This window comes from Ranitomeya imitator, chromosome 6, assembly GCF_032444005.1.
Source record: "Ranitomeya imitator isolate aRanImi1 chromosome 6, aRanImi1.pri, whole genome shotgun sequence".
In the NCBI taxonomy this organism is placed as follows: Eukaryota; Metazoa; Chordata; class Amphibia; order Anura; family Dendrobatidae; genus Ranitomeya; species Ranitomeya imitator.
Genome location: NC_091287.1, coordinates 45,987,119 through 46,009,135, shown reverse-complemented (window position 1 = coordinate 46,009,135; position 22,017 = coordinate 45,987,119). Strand labels below are relative to the sequence as shown.

Genomic DNA, 22,017 nt, shown 5'->3' with positions numbered 1-22,017 from the left:
TCAATAAAGCATTGTCATACTGTTTTACCCTCTCCCTGTGTTGTCTGAGCAGCATTACGCCCACGTTAAAGGGAGAGTGGGCATTTGGCGGAACGATCCCTTGTCCACGCAGTTCCAGCTAGCAAAACCTGGGTGCCCGCCGACCTCCCCATGTCTCCACATGGTTGCCTTAGCAGCAATGATAGAGCAAAAAGAGGGGGCCCTCTGCCATTCATAGGAGAGGTACAAGTAGTGAAAACTAAGGATGAATAAAGGTGAGCATGTAAAATGCAATACAGTTCATGGTATAACCAAGAAAACCATCATTATACCAGTACAGAGCATAATATAGGTAATATAGGTACTGTGACATCACTATATTCATTATTCCAGTACTGTGATATCACTGAGCTTATTATCACACTACTGTAGGGGGATGGTGCTGTTATGGACAGTAAGGAACACACTGCCAATCCCATGGATGTACCACTACGCGAGGACGAGACCAGACAAGACCCCACTATGACTCCTGCAGCAAGTGTTCCTCTGGAAGATAGTCAAGCCTTGCCTGACAGCCAAGAGCTCCGGAGATCCCAGAGGTCTAATGCAGGGGTTCCACCAGTCTGATATGTAGAACAATGTACTCTGTCTGTTTTTCCAACTTTATATTCCATATACTCCATATACCGTATATACTCGAGTATAAGCCGAGATTTTCAGCCCATTTTTTGGGGCTGAAAGTCCCCCTCTCGGCATATACTCGAGTCATATACCCGGGGGTCGGCAGGTGAGGGAGAGCGGGGGCTGTGTAGTTATACTTACCTGCTCCCGGCGCGGTCCCTGCAGTCCCTGGCTTCCCCAGCGCTGCAGCTTCTTCCTGTACTGAGTGGTCACATGGCACCGCTCATTACAGAAATGAATAGGCGGCTCCACCTCCCATAGGGGAGGAGCCGCATATTCATTGCTGTAAATGATCGGTGCCATGTGACTGCTCAATTACAGGAAGAAGCTGCAGCGCCGGGGAAGCCAGGGACTGCAGGGACCACACCAGGAGCAGGTAAGGGGAGCGCAGCGCTGCGCGATATTTACCTGCTCCTCGTTCCGGTGCGGCTCCGTCTCCAGCGTCCTCTAGCAGTGACACTCAGGTTAGAGGGCGCGGTGACGTAGTCAGTGCGCGCCCTCTGCTGAGCGTCAGTGCTGGAGACGGAGCCGCACGATGAGCAGGTAAATATTGAAACCGCCGGCGTCCTGAGCAAAGAGAGGTGAGTATGTGATTTTTTTTTCATTGCAGCACCAGCAGCATTGTATATGGCACAGCTTTATAAGGAGCATCTATGGGGCCATAATCAACGGTGCAGAGCAATATATATGGGGCACAGCTTTATAAGGAGCATCTATGGAGCCATAATGAAGGGTGCAGAGCATTATATATGGCACAGCTTTATAAGGAGCATCTATGGGGCCATAATGGACAGTGCAGAGCAATAGATATATAGGGCACAGCTTTATATGGAGCATCTATGGGGTCATAATGAACGGTGCAGAGCATTCTATATGGGGCAGCTTTATATGGAGCATCTATGGGGTCATAATGAACGGTGCAGAGCATTCTATAAGGCGGGAACAGCTTTATAAGGAGCATCTATGGGGTCATAATGAACGGTGCAGAGCATTCTATAAGGCGGGAACAGCTTTATAAGGAGCATCTATGGGGTCATAATGAACGGTGCAGAGCATTCTATATGGGGCACAGCTTTATAAGGAGCATCTATGGGGTCATAATGAACGGTGCAGAGCATTCTATATGGGGCACAGCTTTATAAGGAGCATCTATGGGGTCATAATGAACGGTGCAGAGCATTCTATATGGGGCACAGCTTTATAAGGAGCATCTATGGGGTCATAATGAACGGTGCAGAGCATTCTATAAGGCGGGAACAGCTTTATAAGGAGCATCTATGGGGTCATAATGAACCGTGCAGAGCATTCTATATGGGGCACAGCTTTCTATGGAGCATCTATGGGGCCATAATGAACAGTATAGATCATTCTATATAGCACAGTTGTATATGGAGCATCTATGGGGCAATAATGAACGGTATGGAGCATCTATTTTTATTTTTGAAATTTACCAGTAGCTGCTGCATTTCCTACCCTAGGCTTATACTCGAGTCAATAAGTTTTCCCAGTTTTTTGTGGCAAAATTAGGGGGGGTCGGCTTATACTCGGGTCAGCTTATACTCGAGTATATACGGTATTTATATTCCATACTCCATATTTATATTAATATTCCAGTAATGTGATATCACTATGATTATTATCACACTACTATGACATCACCTCCAAAGACATCACAACATCTCTGGGAAAGAGACAAGTGTTTATGGCTTAAATTTGGATAGATTTATATATATTAATATGGCTCTAGTATATGTAAAGGGGTATTCTTATCTCGGCATGGTATTACCTCTTCATAATTTGAAACCCTCTCTGATCCAGAGAATTGGACTCTCAAATGCCTTGTTGGAATGGAGTGGTGGCATTCACAGGATCGTTGGGGTCCAAGCAGTCAGACCACAAGTAACCAGCGAGTTATTGCATATATTAAGGAAAGGTGATAAGTTGCCTAGATAGGAATAACCTTTAAATACTACTGTAACGTATGATAAGTTATATTTAAATATCTACTTAATATCTAATACATTCCAATGGATGACATTCTACTGTAAATACAGACGTTAAGGTGAATCAGAGCTAGACTGACAGGCCATTCTCAGACTTACCTGTAAGAAAATCCATAATTATTGTGATAAAAATTACATTGTTGTTAAGCATAATAAAAAAAATACTTTAAACATCATTTTATACAATTTAAAAGGATAAGTTTACAGTGTACTGTGTTTTAATATCTAAAGGCAAGGCGCCTATTTTAATAAAAAAATTTTTATTTGTTTGATACATTTCTAGGAAATGTGCAGTCAAAAATTATCTACAATTTAAATATAATGTTTTTATCCATATCAATATCTTTAAAAAGAATAATACTGAAATCTTACAGTTTTCACTTTGGCCACTGAGCCTCATTAATAATAGGCTGATTTTTCTTGTTTTGCAGAGATCCCTTTTAAGCAGTCATCTAATTATTATCACAGGCAGGATTACAATGACAGGTAACACCAATGTATACGTGGGATCCTCCATTCATTATAAGGAAACAAACACAGCTCATGTATTCCACCTCTCTGCATAAGGATCTCTGCACAGGACATGGAGCCTGCCCATAACAATCTCTCATAGACATCAATAAAAAACCCACCCAGACTATTATTGTCTATGGTCCATGTGGCTGCTGTAAATCATATTATTAAATAATTTTGTTGGAAGCTCTAGCATTATGACTGCTTCCTTAACCTTGTACAGAAAATGGAATAGAAGAAAATCAACAATCAAAATTTGGAACACATTTGAAAAAAAAGAAAAAACTTTTTTTTATTTTCTAGTTTTAATTAGTAAAAAAATATATATAGTCAATACATTCCTTTTAATATTAAAAATTGAGGAAATTATTTTTATTAGAGGTCTCCTGCCATCTGTGTTCACACAGATATGCAGATTTATGTGTTTACATGATACATACCAGACCACAAACATACGGTACCTTGTATGGTATGATTTTCGAGACATTCAAATTTCTAACGTTTAAAGATAACCTGTCACCAAGTCAAAAGTAGACAGTTTTTGCTTTTATTCTACTAAAGCTCCTTTCCCATGTATTGTGTTTTTTTATCCTTTTTTTTAGTGCTAATTTCTGTGTTGTTTAACAATTATACATAGAAGCCTGAAGATATGCCTCCAGGCAGTCCCCATATAAGACGACCATATCTCTGGAACCGTATGGCAGATTAGAATACTCAGGGGAGCAGCGGGACTGCAATAAAAGCAAAAACTGGTCACTTTTTAACATCTCACAGGTCCTTTTCAGGCCATATTGACACAATCAGTGTTTGGTCAGTATTTTACATCAGTATTTGTAAGTCAAAATCAGGAGAGGAACAATGAGAGTTAAAGTATAATAGAAACACGTTACCTCTTCCGTATTTATCACCCACTCCTGGTTTTGGCTTACAGATACTGATGTAAAATATTGACCAAAAAAATGAATGTGCGAACATGTACTTAAAGAGATTAATTAGCTTTTCACAGTGAGTTCAAACTTTTATCATTTTAAGAATTCACTAAAATGCAATGACTGTTTGCTAAGCAGAGCTGGATTTTGTAATTAGAATTTGACTACTGCAATTGAAAGGGGTTTTGCAGGAATAAAAAAAAATACATAACTAAAAAGAGAGGTCATTATAAATATATTCCTAAATACATTCAGCTACCAAATCATAAACCTGTCTTAGATTGTTAGGACAAGAGCCTGAGAGCATGTGCAGTAGGACAGGAACCTATGAGCATGTGCAGTAGGACAGGAGCCTGTAAGCATGTGCAGTAGGAAGCTCTTCTGCTATGACTGAAAGATACTTATATTGTTATTCATAAAGACAGTACACACAGAAGTTTGAGAGGCCTCATCTTACCCCAGCACCTCAGGTATCTCCAGTATTAGTGGAGCATGTCTTCCTGTATGTGAAGAAGGGTGGAGCTTCCTACTGCACATGCTTACAGGCACCTGTCGTACTGCACATGCTCACAGGCACCTATCCTACTACACATGCTCACAGGCACCCATCCTACTGCATATGCGCACAGGCACCTGTCCTACAGCGCATGCTCACAGGCACCTGTCCTACTGCACATGCTCACAGGCAGGGGGTTCTGTTGGTGGATCTCTCCCGCTGCGCCTGGCTCTGGGACCCTGCATTGGTAAGCGCTGTTCCGGTTTACTTTTGGACTGTCATACCACTGGGTGTTGTCGACTAAGTAGTATATACCTGACACAGTTAAACCTACAGTGACATGCGTTTATATTTTAACTGTTATATTGGCCCCATAGTCAGTACGCACCGGGGGGATACCCACTCATGTTTTTATCATCCTTGTACGTTGTATTTTTTGATACTATTTTGATGATACTAGTCACACTTTTGTACTAACATATGTGGTTTAATAAAGTATTGTTATTATTTTCTATTACCTATATGCTCCTGGTGTACTCCTTTCTTGTAATCTTTATGGAGTTGGTTCTTGCGTTTGGTGAGGGGTCTTTCTGCACTATTTAGTGCTTTGAATTCCCCTTGTATATTTATTATGTTGCCTGGTCTTGTTACCACCTGTCCTACAGCGCATGCTCACAGGCACCTGTCCTACTGCACATGCTCACAGGCACCCATCCTACTGCATATGCGCACAGGCACCTGTCCTACGGCACATGCTCACAGGCACCTGTCCTACTACACATGCTCACAGGCACCCATCCTACTGCATATGCGCACAGGCACCTGTCCTACAGCGCATGCTCACAGGCACCTGTCCTACTACACATGCTCACAGGCACCCATCCTACTGCATATGCGCACAGGCACCTGTACTACTGCACATGCTCACAGGCACCCATCCTACTGCATATGCGCACAGGCACCTGTCCTAAAGCACATGCTCACAGGCACCCATCCTACTGCATATGCGCACAGGCACCTGTCCTACTACACATGCTCACAGGCACCCATCCTACTGCATATGTGCACAGGCACCTGTCCTACAGCACATGCTCACAGGCACCTGTACTACTGCACATGCTCACAGGCACCCATCCTAACGCATATGCGCACAGGCACCTGTACTACTGCACATGCTCACAGGCACCTGTACTACTGCACATGCTCACAGGCACCTGTACTACTGCACATGCTCACAGGCACCTGTCCTACTACACATGCTCACAGGCACCCATCCTACTGCATATGCGCACAGGCACCTGTACTACTGCACATGCTCACAGGCACCCATCCTAACGCATATGCGCACAGGCACCTGTCCTACTGCACATGCTCACAGGCACCTGTACTACTGCACATGCTCACAGGCACCCGTCTTACTGCATATGCTCACAAGTTCCTGTCCTGCACATGATCCCAGATTCCTGTCCTAGCATTCTAGGATAGGTTTCTCTCAGTATAACAAGGTGGCAACCATTTTAATCATACAGTGGTCAGCCCCCTAGACAAATTATTGAGATTTACTAATTACATTTATTTAGGAATTTATTTAGAATGACATTTCCTGTAGTTATTTCGGGTTTTTTCTACCTCTTTAATTATCTTTAACTCCAAATCAATGTTTACATTTGAAAAGCATGTCATAGTGCATTCATAGATATAATCTACATAAAAATGTTTTGTGCCCCCTCAAACACCAGAATATATATGCAACCGTTACCTCTGCAGCCACTGCCGTCACGCCCCAGCTCAGAGCAGCATTCTTTTCTTTGCTACAGTTTATCTGATGCAGATGTCCCCATAAAACTTTACCAAATTTCTATAATATCCTGCCCGGTGCTGTATGACAGTATGGATTTTGCTCTGTATACTGAGTTATGACCAGTGTCAAGATTATAGATTTTACATAATGTTCTGTGCAGAAACTGAACAAGCTAGAGTTATTAGGAACTATGAGCTCAGCAATCTGCTGTGCTTTTTGATAATAGTATTGTAAATGCAGGATTATAGTGATGAGCTAATCTGATGAAATTTGAATTTGAAATTTCGATTGAATTTAGCCAGAAAATTAAATTTGAATTGAATTTATTTGATTTGGATCAAATTTGTCTCCAGACCACAAAACATAATAAATGTGAAAAGCAAATAATAAAAAAAAAATATTGTCCTGCCAGCACAGCCCCCATCCAGTCCTCCATTTGGCTCCCTCCAGACTCTTCTTTAAGTATGTCATGAAACATCTTCTTCCTTTTGACGTCAGAGGGCTACTCGGCACTTGATGCAGAGTGAAGATGAAGGATGAGAATGTCAAAGACCGTGGAAAAGTAAAAAAAAAAGCCCAAGGACGCTGTGCAGAGGATGGGATAGGTGGCTACAGATGAAAAGGTCAGCTGAAAAGTGGGTATTATTATTTTTTTTATTTTTTTCCCAAGTTTCCTGACTTCCTACAAATCAGCAGAAAGCAAACCACAAAAAACTCAAATTCAGACGGTATGAAGTTGAGGCAAATGGAATGGTCCTCAAACAGATTCACTCATCTCTACTGGATAAGTAAAATCCAAGATAACTAACACCCAGTAATTGCAAAGTTAGGTCTCTGAGTACTGAAAAAGTTGTTCCAACTTTTCACTTATCTACAGGATTGGTGATAACTTGCTGATCGATGGGATTCTCACCAACTGCCTCAAGGATCCTAAATTGGACCTCTGTAGTGCCCCGTTTGAATGGAGATTTGGCAACATGTACCTATCTCGTGCTGTCAATGACAAGCCACGTTGCACAAGAGCCGCTATCGCTCCATTCGGAAGGGAAGCAGTGGGACCGTCACATATCAGCAAGTTATCACCTATCCTGAGGATAACTTACTTTTCTCTTTGACTTTTTGTCAAGCGGAATCTGAGTTGTAAATCCCGCTCTGCTTATTTTTTGTGGCTTTTCAAAACTATCAAAATGGGCAGTTTCTAGGCAATCAAAGTTTAGACCTTTATCTGTAAGAGGCCCCAAACTATGGATTGACATATGGGAACATAGTTAGAAATATGACACTCGTTCAATAATTTGTATGTTAAAGTTTTATAGAATATCAACTGAACTTTAGAGTAGTTCAGAATACGCTGTTTTGGGTAACTGAATGTTAACATTCAGTGCATGTAATATACATTACACCGGCTGGCCCCATTGTATTGGATTTTATTGGATATGATACCTAGAAATAGCCCTTGCAATAACACGGCAGTTTCTGAAGATAACACTTAGACTCATCCATTCTAACCAGTTCTGAAGATTTCCAGTGGCTTTTTCATGGTTAGGATGTTTGAGCAGCTAGAAAAATTGTTCATTACCTCTCATTTGGGTTTAGGAGAGAAAATTCCATGGCTGAAAAACCATCATGACTTTTTGGATTAATTATTGACACTGAGTGTTTGGAATAAATCTCCCTATAATAATCTTCTGATTCCAACACTTTGCCTTGACTGCGGAAAAAAGAAAATTTCCTTTGTCCATTTCATTGAGCGTTCTGGGTATTTAGAGTTTGCAGGCAGACATTTCACAGGAGTCATTAGAGATATATCGTTTTTTAAAGATTTTTTTTTCATGTAAAAAAAAGCTGTTTGTATGCTGCCAAATTTCATACTAGAAGCGTGTGAGACATGCCACCCCTGCCCGCCACATAGTGATTGACAGTTCTGTCTGTATTCAAAAGTATGCAAGAAAATACTGTGTGTGGACTTTGTTTATAAGTTAGCGAGGCAGCAGGACTCACAGGCTTTGTCTATAAGTGGGCAGGGAAGAAGGACTCTCAGGCTTTGTCTATTAGTGGGCAGGGTAGCAGGAGACTCAGGATTTGTCTATAAGTGAATGGGGTAGCAGGACTCCCAGGCTTTGTCTATAAGTGGGCAGGGAAGAAGGACTCTCAGGCTTTGTCTATTAGTGGGCAGGGTAGCAGGAGACTCAGGATTTGTCTATAAGTGAATGGGGCAGCAGGACTCCCAGGCTTTGTCTATAAGTGGGCAGGGAAGAAGGACTCTCAGGCTTTGTCTATTAGTGGGCAGGGTAGCAGGAGACTCAGGATTTGTCTATAAGTGAATGGGGCAGCAGGACTCCCAGGCTTTGTCTATAAGTGGGCAGGGAAGAAGGACTCTCAGGCTTTGTCTATTAGTGGGCAGGGTAGCAGGAGACTCAGGATTTGTCTATAAGTGAATGGGGCAGCAGGACTCCCAGGCTTTGCCTATAAATGGAAGGGAAGCAGGACTCTCAGGCTTTGTCTATAAGTGGGTGGGGCAGTAGGATTCTCAGGCTTCATCTATAAATGGGCGGAGTAACAGGACTCTCAGGCTTTCTCTATAAATGGGCGAAGTAACAGGACTCTCAGGTTTTCTCTATAAATGGGCAAGTAACAGAACTCTCAGGCTTTCTTTCTAAATGGGCGGAGTAACAAGACTCTCAGGCTTTCTCTATAAATGGGCGGAGTAACAGGACTCAGGCTTTCTCTATAAATGGGCGGAGTAACAGGACTCTCAGGCTTTCTCTATAAATGGGCGGAGTAACAGGACTCTCAGGCTTTCTCTATAAATGGGTGAGTAACAGGACTCCCAGGCTTTCTCTATAAATGGGCAGAGTAACAAAACTCTCAGGCTTTCTCGATAAATGGGCGGAGTAACAGGACTCTCAGGCTTTCTCTATAAGTCTTGGCAGCATTTAAACAGCTTATATTCTGAAAAAATATTTATTCAAATAATAGGAAACTATAAAGCTACATATCATTCCTAGGCACTTGTTCTAGTTTGGCATACACTGTGTTTTTTAATCTAAATAAGTTCAAAATTAAATTAAAAATTTGCCTTTATTGGGGTCAGAGCTTTAACTAGTACAGAGACTGAAATCCACTACATTGACATGAAGTTAAATAATTAAACATAAAAAAAATTCTATAAAATATTATTATATGAAGATTGTCATTATTTACCAATTATTGAGAAACTTGAAACATATTGTAGCCATTACTAAACTCACCCTTCTTTTCTTGGTTTCCGTTTTTCATCTTTGTATGGCAACTGAAAAAGTCATTTATGTTACAGTAATTGACACATTTGTCATAAATGGTACAAAATTCTAAGACAGATCAGATATTACATTGATTAGTCTATTCTGCTGCGATGGATATCTACTACAGCATAGGAACTTCCTATTCAAAAATGACAATGAGTATATGGAAATACTTAATGGCAGATTATTTTTTAAAGGAAAAGAGTCTATATAAATAGGGATGAGTGGATCGCTTTAGTAGTTCAGGTCAGGGATCTCAGGTTTTGAACAGGAGCTGTGCAAATTTCCTGAGCTACCGAGTTCCCGGTGTGGGGGCATGGCACACAGGTGGCATTACACCAGCCTGGCTAATCATAAGCCGAGCCTGTGATCCCAGAGGTATCCACAGCCACAGAGCACTGACCTGGAGCGGGGTTATGCGAAGAAATCCGCTCATCTTGCTTTGCGCAGGTGTGTACTATGGAGGACAGAGAATGAACTTCAATCCAATATTGCAGCCAGCAGGTAAGGAAAGAGTGAATCAAACACCCGAAAACCCCGCCCCTATGGCTGAAAATTGTTCCCTCCAAATTCAGGTGACAGAGTCCCTTTAATGTCTAACATATACAGGGCCACAATAGACAGAAAGATAGATAGATATGGGATAGATAGATAGATAGATAGATAGATAGATAGATAGATAGATAGATAGATAGATAGTTCTACAGACAGTGTGAAGTGGGACATATCCAAATGAAAACAGCAATTTTAACACATTTACTTCAGCAGCAAATCAGAAATCAAACGTCCTTAAAATGGTTTTGCCAAGTTTGGATGTTATCCTCTATTCTATGACTTTCCAATTGCTGGGGTCATGATGGTGGCACTCCTCACAAATCCCATGAACAGGACCTCGGTAACAATGAAGCAAAGATTAAGCATGCGCATCTTCCTAATGGGATTGCCAAAGACCACCCCAGCTATCTCTGGTGGTCCCATTGAGAATGAATGGAGCAGAGGGGTGCATACACATTTAAAGCATTTATGAACAATTAAAGCACCACCCCAGCGGTTTATTTTATTTCACCACTGGAGTAGTGTTACTAATGTAAGTTCCCTGCCCCCAGTAATATACTGTACTTACCAGCCATTGTCTTCTTCTGTTCTCGGCGCCGCTCTGGTCGTCTTCTACTGGTTGTGACCTGCAGATCTTTGCAGTGTTTGTTGGGCAGACTGGAGGTAACTTCTGAATGTAAGTCTATGAGAGCATTGTCCTGGCCTCCATGTTCTGGCTTTACATTGAGAGTTTGTGACTGTTACCTCTGATTTCCAATCAAGATGATGGAGCTGGACCAGAGCGGCGCTGAGAAGAGCTGAAGACGGCAGCTGGTAAATATATTATTAGGGGCAGAGAACTTACATTAGTGATGCCACTCTACCTTCATTGGTTTTCCAGAATTAGAAAAAAGATTTCACTCTTTGACCCCGATCCAATAAAGCAATTACGACCAAATTTTGGTGTAAATTTCTTTGAAAAGTCACAACTTTTTTGCGCAACAAGGGGATGTGCAAAAATGTTGCGACTTATGGAGTTTTTATGACAGTTTCGCCCCAAACTCTGTCAAAATAAGCAGAGCTGTTGCAGGAAAAGAGAGATACGGCGGTGAGCAATAATGATGCAGGTTGAATAAGGCAGTAAAAGATATGCTTCAGCTGATTGTATTTTAGTTTGGTACATTAAATGAGACGGAATTGCGTTTAGCTTTTTAGTCATATAACTTTCTGAATGCTTGAGATTTTCTGAGAAAGGGTTATGAAGAATGTAACGTATTATGGAATGGCAGAATATACAGTAGAAGCAAAATATGGAAGAAAGAACAACATATGTCTGTAATAATCTACAACAATGTTTCAAGTAAACAAAAATAAAGCCTAGGACTAAATCAATGATCTCTGATCTGTGGTTCTCCAGAAGTTGCAAAACTACAATTTCCAGCATAGCCTGTTGTGATCCTAATTCAAGAGACCATCCCTTCACCATGATGCAGTAGTAAAGGTGCTGTTTACCATTGGACAACCCATTTTTAATAGCTCCACTGATCATCAGATTGCATATCGGAGGAATGACACCAGTATGGGTTGTAAGTATTACCGTAAGTGTTGTTACTTTACGATGATGGGCAGTGGAGCTATTAGGAAAGGATTGTACAGTAGTGGGTACCACCTTTTAGATGCACCTACATCTAATAGCGATGTCAGCCAATTGCCCGTTTGGCCGACATTTATCTATCCTAACTGTTCCATACACATGAATGATTAATATGGATGAGAGTTCATGTGTTTTTACTATGGTGGGTGGGATATGCTGCTGCCAAACACCTCTTGCACTGGACTATCTTCAGAAAGGACAAAAAAGTCAGGCGCTTAAATTGAAACTGTGTGATCTTCCTCTCCTCCAACATCATCTGTCAGATTCAGGGGGGTCCCATACAAATCAGATGGCCAGCTGGTTTCATCAAAATCGGTTGCTTTGACCAACTTTTAGTTAATCGGTACTATTGGAGCCTTTAGATTTAGATCCAGACACAATAGGACCCGTGTTTGCCCAAAGGGTTTCACTTCTGACTCAATGCTCGTTGAGTAAGAGAAACAAGACCAGATTCATAGACGCATTCAATTTTTAAATGTTAACGAATAGAAAGAAATGTGAATTGATTTTTCAAAAATTAGATGTAAAATAAAAAATATATTGTAAAGGGTTATGACAGTAGGAGTGAAACACTTAGCTGACCGGTCTAAAAAAAACACTTACTTGATTGTGTTTTCAATCAATATTCATTTAATTAAAATATTGTCAAGACATTCCAGCGTGGACTTACATGTAGGAGACTGTAGTATGTAGACTCATCTGGGCTGGTTAAGGTCTTTGGTTTTTGCCTTCTTGGAGCCCTCTGGGGTTTAACATCATCTAATCCAGAGCAATAATAATTACAAAGGAAATTAACATTAAACAACTAAAAAGTGGAACACAGACTTGAAGATTTTAGGTCCTACTAAATTATGTAACGGTCCCATAACTGTCACATGGCATTCATGGTGCTCTTCTCCCTCATTTGGGCCCCTTAGGCGCCAGTCAGAGTCCCTCTAAAACTTTGGGGGTTAGATCCGGTCTGGTAAACACTGCAGACAGCTGTCACTCGTCACTCATATTCTATATATTTTTGTAGTTTGGGCAAACATCTGTTGATGATGTTATTGGCCACATCATGTTTTCCCTTAGTACCAGTTCTTTAAATGTCTTTAATTTATTCTTTTGGTGCTGAAGATCATTTCGCTGATTGTGGAAGCTTCCTAATTAAACAGTATTTTTAATTAAAATATTTGTAAAGCCCTGGCCACAAGTAAATGTTTATCATGGGGGCCTCAGAGACTTGGGGAAGCGTGTTGCACCTTGCTGGTTAATTATCTCATATTAGTCCCTTACCTGAAAAAGTAAAATACTGCAGCCTACAATCCCCGAAAATAGAAATACTGAGATTAATCTCTTCTTTTTTCTAAAGCTGAATAAAGCTTAATTTTAGGGAAGGCATAAGAGGCAGTTGCCTAGGGGCATTTACTACCTTGTGACATTTGCCAGCCAGCACTTCTGCTTGAATACAGTACTTTAATAGGCTTGGCTGTTACTTAACATGGCTGCCGAAATTTGTCTATAATCAGATGTGTAACTTGAAGTTCCTGTGTCCTAATACAAAATTGATCTACCTTGTGCCATTTATACAAGGAACTGGAGCTTGGGTGTATCTGCGTAGTCCTTCCTCATGGGTAATATAGTATGTTACGCATTTTCTCCTGAGTACGCCAATAGCTCTTATGTGGTCAAAAACTACTTTTGAGGCACAGTGCAAAGCTCAGAAGGAAGGAGCGCCATATTGTGGTGCACATTTTGCTGCAATGGTTTGAGGGTGCTTGTCACATATTCAGAGGCCCTGAGGTGCCAGAACAGCAGAATTCCTCCATATTTTGAGAGTTATAATTTTTCCATATTTCTGCCGACAGTCATGTCAGGGCTTGTTTTTTTGCTGCATTAGAGCTTATGTTCACTAGATATCATTGCAATACACTACGCGCCCGATTCATCATTTGCGTTTTTTTTTTAAGTCAGTTTTCCTTTGAGCTCAAAAAGTAACATGCTCTCCTAAAATGTTGCAAAAATTTCAGACATACATAAAATCACAGAGAAGAAGGGGGACTGGAGTACATTTGTGCAAGAATTTCACAACTTTTTTTTAAAAGTCACACTTGATGAATCAGTCGAAAACATATGCAAGCTTCAAACTCCACCAATAATCACAAACATTAAAAAAAAAAAATCAGTCGAACACATAAAATAGACTTTAAAGAAAAGACGCAAATTAAAAAAAGAATATGGTGCAAATGAAAAATAAGCGAAAAATACCAAAAACTAGACAGAAAAAAGGCGCAAATGCAATAATGGACCATATGTGTTCTACTAGCTCTTGAGAAAGTGTTCTAATGTGTTAGTAAAGCCTGAGATTCTATGTGTCAGCTTTGGTTGTTGTGAAGGTACGACAGCACTAATAGCGCATCATTTCATATATACGGTATCTCATATAGAGCATCATTTCATATATGAAAAGAACTTGTTATCCTTACTAATGCACACACTCTACCAACTGTTCTACCAGAGGCCAAATATAAGAAAAGGTCCTGTGGGCACTGCGTGAACTAACAAAATAAGAGTTCATGCACACAGCAAACCAAGAAGCAATGCTTCAGGGGGAAATCATTCTGTAAAACGTTGTGTGTTTCAATAAGAGATAATTTCTCTTCTCATTCCATCATTATGAAAAAACCCCAATGTAACTCCTCATGGATCCAGCAGGTTATTTGTGCCATGTTACACAGCTTGCAATATAGCCATTGGCGTGAGACTTAATTAAAGCGATTGTCTCATCTTACTAATTGGGTAAAATTGCAAAGTGTTCGTCAACACAAGAAACTTTGCAATTCACCTTTTATTAAATATCCTGTTTGTTTCCAATAACGAAGGGATTGTTTATTTTTTTTGTGTACCTAGATTACCGGTTCTTAAGCTGGCCATATCGTGGGATTCGGTGAAATTCAGTCCCCTGCTCTTCACCCATGCTACAGAGGCAAAGATGTCTTGACTAGCAGCATGGTAGAGCAACAGTGGCAGCAGTGGGCATGTCCATACTGCTGGTATGAACTGTCAATCATCTGGAGCACACCACCCCCAGCAAGCAGGAAGCCGAGAGGCGGAGAAGCAGTGTGATCCTGAAGAAGATGATACAACCCATTTAAGAGTGAACTAATATAATTTAATTGGTCCTAAATAGTGATGAGCGAGTGTACTCGTTGCTCGGGTGGTCTACGAGTATTTTTGACTGCTCGGAGATTTAGTTTTCATCGAGGCAGTTGAATGATTTACAGCTACTAGCCAGGCAGAGTACATGTCGGGGTTGCCTAGTTGCTAGGGAATCCCCACATGTAATCAAGCAGGCTAGTAGCTGTAAATCATTCAGCTGCCGCGATGAAAGCTAAATCTCTGAGCAGTCATAAATACTCGGATGTCACCCGAGTGTGCTCTGGAAAACCCGAGCAACGAGTTGACTCGCTCATCACTAATCCTAAACATAACGAGGATGAAAATGGACATTTCCTTAGGTGTCCATTTTTTAGGAGTCTCTTGTGTATAGCACTTTGTTCTACCCTAAGGTCTCATGCACATGTTAGCTTGTTGTAGATGTACTGTTAATTTTTTACTAATAGAACACAGACATTATATTCTATGGGGCTATTAAAATGTCTGAACTCTCCCATTCAAGTGAGTCCTCCAAAAAAATGTTCAGCACATGAATACCATCTGAGTTGCATACATTTTTTCACTGACTCGTTGAAAAATTTGGAAAACCTCCTTCGGCTTTTTCTTTTTATAACACGGATAATAAAACCTGCTGTACTGCCCAAAAGTGATTGAAAGTTGAAAAACAGATCCAGGACACTGATGAAAAAATGATCCATCATAGAATAAATATATATTGAAGGGTAGGACATGCAAACCTAGGATAAACATAAAACCATCAGAGATTAATCTTAGATTCACCGAAGGATACTCAAAAATCAATAGTAGGATAAATACAAATAACAACACAGAAAAACCCTTAAAAATATATCAAAAACATAAAAACGTTGTTAAAGGGAACCTTGACCGATCCACAAGATGCATGTATCACACTTTAACACCACATTCACACGTTCAGTATTTGGGAACCAGAACCAGGAGTGGAACAATCAGAGGAAAAGTATAATAGAAACATATGAACCCTTTCTGCATTTTTCATCCACTCCTTGTTTTGGCTTACAAATACTGATGAAAAATGCTGACCAAATACTGAACAGGTGAATGTGGCCTAAAAACCGCTGGGGATCTAACCTCATGGGAGACTAGTTTGGCAGAAAGTCCTAATGCTCCATGGGAGTGAGCTGAGAAAAGCTGCCTGAGACCCGCCTGTCCAACTAGTCTCCTATGTGGCTTAGTCCACGGTGTCTTCTCCAATCCTGCTACCTTGGATTAACACCTAGCCAGCAAAGGAGGGGGAGGAATGACTAGGATCAAGCAGGAGACTAGATGCAGGAAGTTGAGTTTACTTTGCGGAAGTGTGGTGAAGTGATAACCGTGGTCCAGTGCAGTGGGCTGCTAGGGACAACATGAGCCTATTACTTGGGGCAGTGGATTGCCATATAACCATTCCGTGCTGACCCGTCTTCCGGTCCTGGAACTTCAAGACAAATGTCAGAGTCTTTGGGCACGTCAAGCCTGTGGGACTGTAATGGAATCCAGGTGGACCGTCTTCGGTGGAGAAGAATTCCCTGTGTCATTGGAGTCAGTAAGAAAAAGGGTTGTTCTACACAGACCGAATGTTGGGGTTGAAGTTATGTCCAGTACCTGAGGGAAAGACTATAGCCTGTTGTGCCCTATCCCACATACTTTACTACCATGACTGTAAACTGCTCACTAAATTTTCGACTGTTCTAAAGAATTCGGTGTCCCCTGGATTGTGTGCCGCATCTCTAGAAGATGGAAACCTGGAGCATGTGGACACCTATGGTCCAGAAGTAAGTGTGATGCACGCCACATGAAGCAACACACTGGGACTAGGACACGATTTTCCTGTAGGGTGCCAGAGCATGCAGAGGCAGCAGCTCATCCACGACTACCCCGCTCGGGCACCATACAAAGTCAATGGGGACCTGCCTGTCCTACTAGTCTCAAGCACGGCTTGGTCCATGATGGCTATTAAACTGTGTTTTTTTCTGAAAAGTCGCTGTGTTTCAGAGTCAAACATATATGAATTAAATCATACAGCCAGTGTCTGATTCATGCCGTCCATGGATGGGGCAGCATTTATCAGCTGTCAGTTTCCCTTTAAAAGAGGACTTTAATTTTTTTCGTGATCACGATTTTATATTTCAGTGACTATATTTCTCCAGAGAGTACGCGGTGGCATTAATCCAAACAGTACAGGAATCACATAGAAGCCTCTTATTATCCTCATCACCACATGATGACAATGTGTAATTATGTAGCACGTACTGTAAATGCATAAGTAGTTCTTATAATAAAAAAAAGTAAAAGTTTGAGAGTTGAGAATAATTTACATTTACGGGAGATGATTCATACTTCACAAGTCACAAACCCGATGACTAACACCATCTATGATTACTAAGCAGAACCTTCCAACCCCCACAATCTACAATTAGCAGAGCTTGCTGCCCTGTCTGTTGGCTGAGATGACATTACGGCAATTTCTTTAAATCCTCTTACATATTACTTGCTGGCAGCTGCAAGGCGAATTCACTGAAATCAGCAGTGGAAATGTCCCAAGAGCGATTTTCGGAGATAGAGAAGGGCAACGTAGACACAGTAGGGAGCTCAGAGCATCCGGTAACTATTTCACTGAACGTTTAAGGGGTTTATTTGTTGTTCTTTGCAAAATAAATAATACATTATGGAATTGTAATTTAGCTCTTGCATGCTGTTAAATTCACGTTACACCTATAAATATATTGTAATTTTCAAAGAGGCAGTTGCATACTACAAATGTGGCAGTGTTTTAGGAAAAAATCTAAACTTGGGAAGTTCCGTGCATTTACCCGCTTTGCCACACCGAAAACTGGTCCTTGCTCATAAAGATATAGGTTCCTTTTAACGAAAAATCTTATATGTGTATGTACTTCAGAAACAACATAATTTTGGATATTACATGACTTGTATACTGCATTTTTAACACCAGGTTTTCCTCTCCTCTCTGCAGAGTCTATCTCTAGTTTTCAGTTGTCTCTGAGCTAGTAGGTTGAGAAGAGCTGCCCTAATGTCTTCCTTACACTACACACAGTTATAAGGGATTCATGTTCTCGTGTCTCTTACTGGCACGTGGTGATAAGTAGCAGCAGAATAGAAGACATCATCGTACAACATTACTCAGCAGTGCAGCTGTGAATCCAGCACTGAAGAGAGATAAAGCGTTTACTAGAAGTAAGAGCATCACTTGTGTCTTTTTTGCATTTCTCTCTCACTCTTTTTCTCTCTCCTACACACTCTTTTTCTCTCCATGGACTTCAAAGTGCAATTGTAATTTGATCCCTCAGTTTGGTAGCTGTATTTCTGAGTGAATAATGAGTTTAAGTGGTAGGTTGGATGGGGAAGAAGTGCTTTGTATCTGATAAGATTTATTACAGAATTTCTTATATTCCCTTGTACTTTGGATATAAAAAGTTTGTTATTATAACTTTAGTAACCATTTTAAGGTGAACCTGTCACCTTAAGAAACGCTATTTACCTATAGGTATACTAAGGGGTTAATCTGCAGGGAGCCAGCTGTCAATTGACATGACGTTGACAGCGTCGCCCCATCAACCGAGCCGAGCGTAAGAGAAGGAACTGCTCTGTTGACGTGTTGTCACAGGAAGCAGAAGAATCGCCGACAGGAGCGGTCATCTCACTGAGCCAGGGGAGATCATCACTTGGCAGAAATGGTAGGTAGTTAGCTATAGGAAAAAAAAAACAGTTCTGAACAACCACTTTAAGTTCTATTCACCTGCAAATTAACCTTATAAATAGATTTTCTCAAGGTGATAGGTTCCTTTTAGGCTAGTGTCTCGCGAGAGAATATTCTCTGATCCGAAAGAATCAGGTAAATTATGCAAATCACACTCTGATCAAACTCTGATCAGAGTGTGATCCAATTCTCTTGAATGAGAAGAATATAAAGACAAAAAATCTCCATCTTTTCCATTCTGACAGTCCATGGAAATCGGTGTCATCCGAGTTCAGTCCGATGTTTTCTGTGGACTCATTCACTTGCAAGGCTGGGTGCTATCCGAATATTGGATCAAACTTGGGCATGCAGCGATTGTTTTGGACATGTGCATGGCTTCACAGGATAACATTAGTCTGGGTGTGATCCCATGTTGAGTCGGATCGCACTCGGACCGAAAACAACGGTTGGCTGCACGAGTCCTTAAGTGTTCCCATTCTAAAAAAAAGAAATAGTCCAACCAACCCAACCAATAGCACAAAAACTACAACTGCTTCTGAAAGTTATTAAGAGGATTATATACATTGCGACCACATAGCAGAGACTTTATTTCACCAGATGCCATATTTACAAGCTCTTTTGTCCTTTCAGTGATATTTTATTATATGTTGCAAAGCCGACCACTCGTAATGTTATGAATCTGATAGAACTAGAATGTATCCAGAGCCTTCCACATGGCTCACCATACATGCTGTGCCCAATCATGCCAAGCTGGTATATAATGCTTACCATTTCCTTCCCTACACTTACAGAAATAAAACAGGGCAGCATATGTGTAACTGAGAACAAGTCAGAGAACCCTCTGAGAAATACGCCTGCTCCATGGGGTGTTATTTTCCATGGTAGTCTGAAAGCTTTGAGAATAGTGTTGCTACAGTATGTTTGTTCCGAATTGTTGGGAGTTCATATGAGTGAAGTGTAACAAGACGCACAATTAATTAGAATGTGGCACAAATACTAGTGCATGGGAGTCCACATTGCATCCAGTAGAGTCATTAAAGAGGTTGTCCACTACTAGAACAACCCCTTCTTGATCAAAATGTTTGACCCCAATAAAATAATACAGCCTACTCTCACCTCCCATGCCGGCGCTGTTCCCGCGGTGTCGACAGTCACTCTCCCCGGGGCTCTCGTGGAGTGTTTTGACACATGAGCTCGGTGCCCAATTAGCACTGGCGTCACTGTCCCCATCTTCGGATAAACCGATCATGAAGAGTAGGTCCAAGCTGCAGCTGATCCCGGACTTCCTCTTCATGTTCGATTTGTCCGGATTTGGGGACAATGATGCCAGCATGGAGTGGGTGCCAGCATCACGTGTCACAACACCGTACAGGAGACCTGAGGAGAGCGAGTGCTGACACCACAGGAATGGTGCCAACAAAAGAGGGGAGTATAGGCTTTATTATTTTATGGGTGCCAAGCGAGGGGTATAACAAGAAGTTGTCTAAGTAGTGGACAATATCTTTAAATTCTGCAGAGGCTTTTGGGTGGTTCAATGGTTACTTATACTTACCTCAATGGTGAACTGGTCAGAAACTCCATTGGTCCTGACCTAAGATTTGATGCAATCATCTTTTAATTTCTAAAACTTAACATGGACAAAACATAATTCATCATCTTTCCCCCATCTCACTCGACTCCCCCAACAGACCTATCCATTAAAGTAAATGGCTGCTCACTCTTCCCAGTCCTACAAGCTCGCTGCCTCGGAGTAATCCTTGACTCTGATCTCTCCCTCAAACCACATATCCAAGCCCTTTCCACATCCTGCCGACTTCAACTCAAAAATATTTCTCAGATCCGTACATTCCTCAAACTAGAATCTGCAAAAACTCTAGTGCATGCCCTCATCATCTCCCGCCTTGACTACTGCAACCTCCAACTTTGTGGCCTCCCCTCTGATACTCTCACACCCCTCCAATCTATCCTAAACTCGGCTGCCCGACTAATCCACCTGTACCCCCGCTATTCCCCCGCCTCTGCCCTCTGTCAATCCCTTCACTGGCTCCTAATTACCCAGAGACTACAGTTCAAAACCCTAACCATAGTTAAGTAAATAAGGCAGCACACTGCAGCGCTAGAACATACAAACTTGAAAAACGAAATTTGAACTGCATTACTGCACTAGAAACGCTAAACGCTCTCATTTTTCATATTTCTAGTGCAGTAATGCAGTTCAAATTTCGTTTTTCAAGTTTGTATGTTCTAGCGCTGCAGTGTGCTGCCTTATTTACTTAACTATATACGAGTTGGCGACTCTAGGTTCAGCACCTGTTCACACTGAGTCTATGTTTGGATGTGCAGGTCAGGTTTTTGAAATGTATTCTCTAGCCTTCTGATCGTGCACTCCGCCTCCTAGCCACAGGTGTTTTAATTACAGCAGGTCCAATACCCCTCCACAGAGAGAGAATTTCAGTCTAGGAAGAGGTTTCACGTGCACCCATTCAGATGGAGACGTTTATTCTCAGCGAGGTAAGGCAAGTGTAGGACCTGGTATAAGAGAGATGCCGTAAAGGGGCTAACAGGTACACATAAAATTGGCCATTTTTATGCGCTAAACGCTCTCATTTTTCATATTTCTAGTGCAGTAATGCAGTTCAAATTTCGTTTTTCAAGTTTGTATGTTCTAGCGCTGCAGTGTGCTGCCTTATTTACTTAACTATATATGAGTTGGCGACTCTAGGTTCAGCACCTGTTCACACTGAGTCTATGTTTGGATGTGCAGGTCAGGTTTTTGAAATGCAAAACCCTAACCATGACATACAAAGCTATCCGCAATTTGTGTCCTCCATACATCTGTGACCTCGTCTCCCGATCCTCACAAGATCTCTTTCTCTACTCTCCTCTTATCTCCTCTTCCCACAATCGCATACAAGCTTTCTCCCGCGCATCCCCTCTACTCTGGAACTCTCTACCCCAACATATCAGACTCTCGCCTACCATAGAAACCTTCAAATGGAACCTGAAGACCTACCTCTTTCGACAAGCCTACAACCTGCAGTAGCCACCGATCGACCAAACCACTGCACGATCAGCTCTATCCTCGCCTACTGTATCCTCACCCATCCCTTGTAGATTGTGAGTCCTCGCGGGCAGGGTCCTCTTTCCTCCTGTACCAGTCATGACTTCTATTGTTTAAGATTATTGTACTTGTTTTTTATTATGTATACCCCTTTTCACATGTAAAGTGCCATGGAATAAATGGCGCTATA

General features: G+C 41.4%; 1 protein-coding gene across 1 annotated transcript in view; it reads right to left on the bottom strand.

Annotated features, from left to right (window-relative positions):
* Positions 1-22,017, bottom strand: part of MYO3A (myosin IIIA) — a 173,227-nt gene that overhangs the window by 2,801 nt on the left and 148,409 nt on the right. The window contains exons 31-33 of the mRNA XM_069732227.1: positions 19,883-20,143; positions 12,545-12,633; positions 9,654-9,694 (exon numbers count right to left, since the gene is read on the bottom strand). Coding sequence (XP_069588328.1) covers positions 9,654-9,694; positions 12,545-12,633; positions 19,883-20,143 — 391 coding nt within the window. The remainder of the gene's footprint in view (positions 1-9,653; positions 9,695-12,544; positions 12,634-19,882; positions 20,144-22,017) is intronic.